The sequence below is a fragment of the Palaemon carinicauda genome, chromosome 8 (genome assembly GCF_036898095.1).
Source record: "Palaemon carinicauda isolate YSFRI2023 chromosome 8, ASM3689809v2, whole genome shotgun sequence".
NCBI classification, from domain to species: domain Eukaryota; kingdom Metazoa; phylum Arthropoda; class Malacostraca; order Decapoda; family Palaemonidae; genus Palaemon; species Palaemon carinicauda.
The window spans coordinates 169,730,761-169,738,501 of record NC_090732.1 but is presented as its reverse complement, the minus strand read 5'-3'; the positions used below and the strand labels follow the sequence as shown (position 1 = coordinate 169,738,501).

The 7,741-nt window shown below is 35.1% G+C and overlaps 1 protein-coding gene across 1 annotated transcript; it reads left to right on the top strand.

Moving 5' to 3' along the window:
* The first annotated feature begins 3,723 nt into the window (after positions 1–3,723).
* Positions 3,724–7,227, top strand: LOC137645557 (uncharacterized). The gene has a single exon (XM_068378359.1). The coding sequence runs from the start codon at positions 3,724–3,726 to the stop codon at positions 7,225–7,227; it is 3,504 nt and encodes a 1,167-aa protein (XP_068234460.1).
* The last annotated feature ends 514 nt before the right edge of the window (positions 7,228–7,741 follow it).

The following is a 7,741-nucleotide window of genomic DNA, read 5'->3' as shown; positions in this document are numbered from 1 at the left end:
GTCAGTAATAAGTTTACGCACAGACAGTAAACACGTTCATTCAAATACACGTGTATTAACGAAGGAACAAATGATTGTATTCATACATTATTATTATTATCATTATTGAGACCAAAATATAACCCGAACATACATTTCTCAATTCACCGATTATTATTATTATTACTGACTAAGCTGCAACCCTAGTTGGGAAAGCAGGATAATATAAGCCCGGGGGCTCCAACAAGGAAAATGGCCAAGTGAAGAAAGGAAACAAGCTATATAAACTATAAAAAACTTTAACAAAACAAGGGGAAGAGAAATAAGATAGAATAGTGTGCTCGAGTGTATCCTCAAGCAAATGAACTCTAACCCAAAACAATGGAAGACCATGGTACAGAGGCTATGGCACTACCAAAAATTAGAGAACAATGGTTTGATTTTTGAGTGCATATTAAAACTTTTCCTTTTCTAACCGCGAACTCCAAACTCTCTTCACAATCATATCGTCCTCCATGCTTACCATAACGCCGAGCCGGATATAAAGATTAATTCATACTTTCACTTTCTCTAATCTCTATTTTTTTCTCTATATTATTATTATTATTATCATTATTATTATTATTATTATTACTTGCAAGGCTACAACCCTAGTTGGAAAAGCAGAATGCTATAAGCCCAGGGGGCCCCCAACAGGGAAAATAGCCCAGTGAGGAAAGGAAACACTGGAAAATAAACTATTTTAAGAAGTGTAATACCATTAAAATAAATATTTCCTATATAAACTGTAAAAACTTATAACAAAACAAGAGGAAGAGAAATCAGATAGAATAGAGAGTGCCTGAGTATATCCTCAAGCAAGAGAACTTTGAAATAATCGCAGTGTTAAGTAAATGACAAATGTTAAATTAGCTTTTTATTTGTGAGTAGCATTGCCCAAAAACTACTGAACCCATTTCAACCAAACTTAGATTTTAAGGAAAATACATCAAAGTATAATTACGCAGTGGATTTATGAGCAAATAACACTGTTTGGCGTGGCGAAGGCATGCGCTCTACTGAGTGCCCCTCTATAGTCCATTTCTTTTAGCGATGCATATTTGCACCGACTCGCAGCGGTGCCCTTTTAGCTCGGAAAAGTTTCCGGATCGCTGATTGGTTGGACAAGATAATTCTAACCAATCAGCGATCCGGAAACTTTTCCGAGCTAAAAGGGCACCGCCGCGAGTCGGTGCAAATATGCATCGCTAAAAGAAATGCACTATAGTATATCATTGTATTGGATTCAACCTTCAATCACAGGTACATGTAAACACAAGCATTTTTATAATACTCTACACTTTATTCATTTACATAAAGGAAATCTCTTAATAGTATAGTTTGCTTTGTTATACGTTGGTCATGGGTGGCCCTCGAGTACCTTAATATCATCATTATTATTATTATTATTATTATTATTATTATTATTATTGTTGTTGTTGTTGTTGTTTTTGTTGTTATTATTATTAGTATAGCTCAGAAATTCCTTTGAGACTGATTTTTTTTTCTTTTTTTTAGAAACATTCCTTTCAATTGCAACAAGTGTTAATTTTTTCAATAAATTTTATTTTGTAATTATTCTTTTTTGGGAGGATATGAATCTTCCTTTACAGAAGGTCAACAGCTCCCAAACTTAACAGGTCCCAATAAGTGGTTTGTAAGTCGAATTTTGTTAGAGTTTGTCCTAGGGTAGGCCAAACCTGAATTCCAAGCCTATGATTTCCAACTACACAAGTCAAGAAATAGTTGGGTTTAATACAAAATAGATATTAGGTTATTATAAATATTGCTTTGGTTCTTGTCTTTATTTTCAGTTGGAATTGGGTTTGTATCCCCCGAATGTTCGTAAGTCGAATACTCGTAAGTCAAATGCTCGTAAATCGAATGCTTGCCTGTTTGGGACTTTCTGTTCTTCAGTTAAGTTTGCCGAGGAATTTCGTTGATCAAAACTGTGAACTTCTGATTTACTTAAAATTCTTTGCTTATTTTTTAAACACCTGAACATATCGCGTATGAATGCTGAACATTCTCCTTACTTTATTGCTTATAACAGCTCTCTTCTAGGAGAACATTCCAAAATCAAACCATTGTTCTCTAGTCTTGGGTAGTGCCATAGCCTCTGCACTATGGTCTTCCACTGTCTTGGCTTAGAGTTCTCTTCCTTGAGGGTACACTCGGGCACACTATTCTCTATTATTTCTCTTCCTTTTGTTTTGTTAAAGTTTTTATAGATTATATAGGAGATATTTATGTTGTCACTGTTCTTAAAATATTTGACTTTTCCTTGTTTCCTTTCCTCACTGGGCTATTTTCCCTGTTGGGGCCCCTGGGCTTATAGCATCCTGCTTTTCCAACTAGGGTTGTAGCTTAGCAAGTAATAATAATAATAATAATAATAATAATAATAATAATAATAAAACTTGTGCTGTGACAAAGCATTCATTATTATTATCGTAATCTAAACTTAATAAACCTATTTGAGTCTGAATATTCGAGCTCTACTTCAAGATACAAATATATACGTGGGCACACTATTCTACCTTTTTTTTTTACGAAAGATATAATTTAATTGTTCATTACTTCTCTTTTAGTTTAATTATTTCCTAGTTTCCCTATTTTTTTCGTATTGGAGCCCTTGGGCTTATAGCATCCTGCTTTTCCTACTAGGGTTGTAGCTTAGCTTATAATAATAATAATAATAATAATAATAATATTATTATTATTATTATTATTATTATTATTATTATCATTATCATTATCATTATTATTTATTATTTTGTATTTTTATATTTATTTTGCATTTTTCTATTTATTTTCTATTTTTTATTTTTTTCATTATTCATTATTCATTTTCCTTTATTCTTTATCATTTATTATTTATTCTTTACTATTTATTACTTATTTAACACCGTCTTCTGAGAGGCAAAGAGAAATCTAGGGGAAATCTGCCCATAGAGATGGCGATTCCGAAATGTCTGCAGGAATTAGGAAGTCTCCGGAGGGCTCCGGACTCTTACATTGCACCGAAAATTATTATTATTATTATCATTATTATTATTATTATTATTATTATTATTATTATTATTATTATTATTATTATTATTTATTTATTTAACATCGTCTTCTGAAAGGTGAGGAGAGAAATGTACGGGAAATCTACCTATAGAGATGGCGATTCAAAAATGCCTGCAGGAATTTGAAAGCCTCCGAGGGCTCTGGGCTCCTCTATTGCTTCGAAGATTATTATTATTATTATTATTATTATTATTATTATTATTATTATTATTATTATTATTTTTATTATTATTTTTGTTTATTATTTAACACCGTATTCTGAATGGAGAGGAGAGAAATGTACGGGAAATCTACCTATAGAGATGGCGATTCAAAAATGCCTGCAGGAATTTGAAAGCCTCCGAGGGCTCTGGGCTCCTCTATTGCTTCGAAGATTATTATTATTATTATTATTATTATTATTATTATTATTATTATTATTATTATTATTATTATTATTATTATTGTTATTATTATTATCATTATTATTAATATTATTATTTTTGTTTATTATTTAACACCGTATTCTGAATGGAGAGGAGAGAAATGTAGAGGAAGTCTGCCCATAGAGTTGGCGATTCTAATATGTCTGCAGGAATATGAAAGTCTACAGAAAGATCGTTTTGCGGCAAAACCCATTTCTTCAAAATAATGCTAATTCAGGTCACTGGATCTGTATCATTGAATATGGCTTTCAAATTGAACGCAGCGATTTCAATGTTTTGGGATATCATCGGAAACAAAGTAGGATTTGTCTGGCCTCAAAATGCAGGATCGGTCCTTCAGGAGCAGACTCTTGCATGCGAGGATATGACGGTAAAACTTCAGGGACAGCTGCGAACTCTTCAGGAGTCAGTGGTTTTCAAATGGTTTTCGTGGCTACTCCCAGAGGCACCGCGCTTTGAAAACTGCCGTGCAGTCGCCTCTCAGGATGGATTCCTCGGCAGGTGGCTGCAGCGTTGTCCTTGGATTGGGGGTTGGTGGAAAGCCCGCGAGGAACTACAGCGGTGCGAACTGGGATTGCACCAGATGGAGAGAGAAGCATCAAGATTCAAAGATGAATTGAAATCAACGTGGTTCGTTGGCAAGCTTCTCTCCGGATTCGACTTTGGAGAAAGGAAGGAAGAAGTCCTTTCTTATGGAAACAAGAACTTTTACATCGGAATGGCCGCTGCTTCCGTCATTTTCGGCGGAATTATGCTGGCTAGAAGGAGGATGGCTGGAGAAGGAGGGGACAACAACTCTCTGGAAGAAAATGTTCCAGAAATGGAACATGGATGCGAAGATCTGTTGGACGGAATTGGACTCAAAATGGAAGACGAGGATCGGACTACTCTCTTGGAAAATCTCATGGCGGAAAATGATGAGTTACGAGGACAAATTGAAGGAATGGGGAGATTAGTAGAAATAAAGGAAAATCTGCAAAGTGATTGCAACGAAAAACACATTCTGATTAAAGAACTTGAAAAATTGATGGAAAATATCAAGAACGAAAATGAAGTACTGAAGAAAGAACAAATTGAGAAAAATGAACTAGTAAACGAATTGAAAAATGAAGTAGTTGAACTGAAGGCAGAAAAAACTAAACTGGATTCAGAATGCGTCGAGAAAGAACTTCAGATGAAGGCACATGAAAATTTGATGGAATTTATCACAAAGGAAAATGAAGTACTGAAGAAAGAACAAATTGAGAAAAATGAACTAGTAAACGAATTGAAAAATGAAGTAGTTGAACTGAAGGCAGAAAAAACTAAACTGGATTCAGAATGCGTCGAGAAAGAACTTCAGATGAAGGCACATGAAAATTTGATGGAATTTATCACAAAGGAAAATGAAGTACTGAAGAAAGAACAAATTGAGAAAAATGAACTAGTAAACGAATTGAAAAATGAAGTAGTTGAACTGAAGGCAGAAAAAACTAAACTGGATTCTGAATGCGTCGAGAAAGAACTTCAGATGAAGGCACATGAAAAATTGATGGAAAATATCAAGAACGAAAATGAAGTACTGAAGAAAGAACAAAATGAGAAAAATGAACTAGTAAACGAATTGAAAAATGAAGTAGTTGAACTGAAGGCAGAAAAAACTAAACTGGATTCTGAATGCGTCGAGAAAGAACTTCAGATGAAGGCACATGAAAATTTGATGGAAAATATCAAGAACGAAAATGAAGTACTGAAGAAAGAACAAATTGAGAAAAATGAACTAGTAAACGAATTGAAAAATGAAGTAGTTGAACTGAAGGCAGAAAAAACTAAACTGGATTCAGAATGCGTCGAGAAAGAACTTCAGATGAAGGCACATGAAAATTTGATGGAAAATATCAAGAACGAAAATGAAGTACTGAAGAAAGAACAAATTGAGAAAAATGAACTAGTAAACGAATTGAAAAATGAAGCAGTTGAACTGAAGGCAGAAAAAACTAAACTGGATTCTGAATGCGTCGAGAAAGAACTTCAGATGAAGGCACATGAAAATTTGATGGAATTTATCACAAAGGAAAATGAAGTACTGAAGAAAGAACAAAATCAGAAAAATGAACTAGTAAACGTACTGAAAAAAGAAGTAGGTGAACTGAAAGCAGAAAGTGAGAAACTTAAAGCTGACATGACACAAGAGTATGAAAAACTGGAATTTATGAGCAAAATTAAAGACCTTGAGGTAATGGAACGAAATATGATTGCGGAGAAGTTTGGAACCGAAAACGAAGAAATTAAAAAGGCGCATAATAAGAACAGGGAGCAATTGAATAAACTGAAAAGTGTAGTTTGTGAGCTAAAGGCTAAGAAAGAGAAACTAGAAGCTAAATGCGTCGAAAAAGACGTTCAGCTGAAGAAACTGAAGAATTGGCTTGAAAATCTCAGAAATGAAAATGAGAAATTCAAGACCAATCAAAATGAGAAAACAGAAAACCTAAATAAATTGAAAAGAGAAGTTGTGGGACTGAAGGCAGAAAAAAATAAATTGAAATCGGAATGCTTTGAAAAACAACTTCAGCTGGAGAAACTGAAAAATTTACTGGAAGATCTTCGAAATGAAAATGAGAAAGCGAAAACCAATCAAAATGAGGAAATGGACCAACTCAATAAATGGAAACGTGAAGTTGACCAATTGAAGGAAGAAAGAGAGAAACTTAAAGCTCACAGGGCGCAAGATTATGAAAAACTGGAATTTTTATGCAAAATAAAAGACCTTGAAATAATGGAACGAAATATGATTGCGGAGAAGTTTGAAAATGAAAAAGAAGAAATGAAGAAGGCGCATATTGACAACATGGAGCAACTGAATAAACTGAAAAGTGTCGTTTGTGAACTGAAGGCAGAAAACGAGAGGCTGGTAGCTGAGAAGGCCCAAGTTCATAGAGCTGAGAATAATGATGAACATAGGAGGAAAAGTTTATTGATGGCTGGCTTATTTACGCAGATGAACAACAGGTACAAAGAAGCGGTAGAAATTTTCACCGAAGCCTTGAGTATGGAGACGCACTACGAAGAAGAAACAGCTCTTCTGCATGTCCTTCGGGCTGAAGCAAACTCTGCCACTGAGAAGCCTCCTCATATGGATATTGTTTTGGACTGTTCAATGGCTATCGAGAAAGGTCTGGAAGGATGGAAAGCGTACATGTTACGAGGGAGGCACCTCGTCAAACTTGGCATTTTCGACGCGGCCTTGAAGGACTTCGAAACGGTGAAGGTTAAGAAATCAGAGAAATTTCTCAAAATCATTGAAGATACCAAAGCACTGCAGAAGGAATGGGAAGAAAAGGGTCACTATGAGATTCTGGGTTTGGAACAGACAGCCACAAAGGCAGAAATTATAAGATCCTTCAGGGACTTGTCTATGGCGTTCCACCCAGACAGGCATCGGGACAAACCCGAATTCCTACAGGAGGCATTCGAGGAGAAGTACAAAAAGGTAGTCAACGCTAAACTTATTCTAGTGGACGAAGGAAACCGAAGAGATTACGACGAAGAGCTACGCCATGAGAAGAAATACGATCACTGGTATCACCGGTATCGTCAGGAGCCAACAAGGCATCAGCCAGGGCAGTGGAACCAACAGCGTTGGCAGTACGACCAAGGACGCCCAAGAAGGCAAGAGGATCGTCAGTACAATCAAAGACCAAGAAGGGATCAACATCAACACTATTATTAAGGATGTCGTAATGTGTAAAGGAACGATCCTTGCAGTTTAGTGCAGTGAACATAAAAAAAAAATGAAAATTAAGAAAAAAATTAAAACTGAAAAAATTCAAAAAAATATATATATAGTGGAAAAATATTTTTAGTGTATGTTGCAGTTGAGTTTTAGTATAGTTTAGTGAATAAGCTTTTAATGTAAGGCCTTCCAGATGCAAATGGAATGTTCTGCAAGAAGGATTCAGCAGAGGGAAGAAGTCCCACTTGTTTTGGAATTCACTGTTCCTTGACAAAGATTCACCTGTACTGTTTCTTTGTCAGGTGGACACATGCAGAAGAAACGAGTCTGACTTCTTTTAGTACGCTGCTTCCCCTTAAGAAGATTCCATTGTGCTGGAATAGTGGATAAGGAATATCTTTAGGGCTAAAGAAAAAAAAAATTATATACTAGAAAATATTTCTAGCATAAGTTTCAGTGAGTGTAAGTTTAGTTTTGTGAGGAAATAAGTTTTTATATAAGGCCTTCCAGA

Coding starts and splice junctions, on each gene's coding strand:
- LOC137645557 (XM_068378359.1), top strand. CDS start 3,724: ATGCTAATTCAGGTCACTGGATCTGTATCATTGAATATGGCTTTCAAA.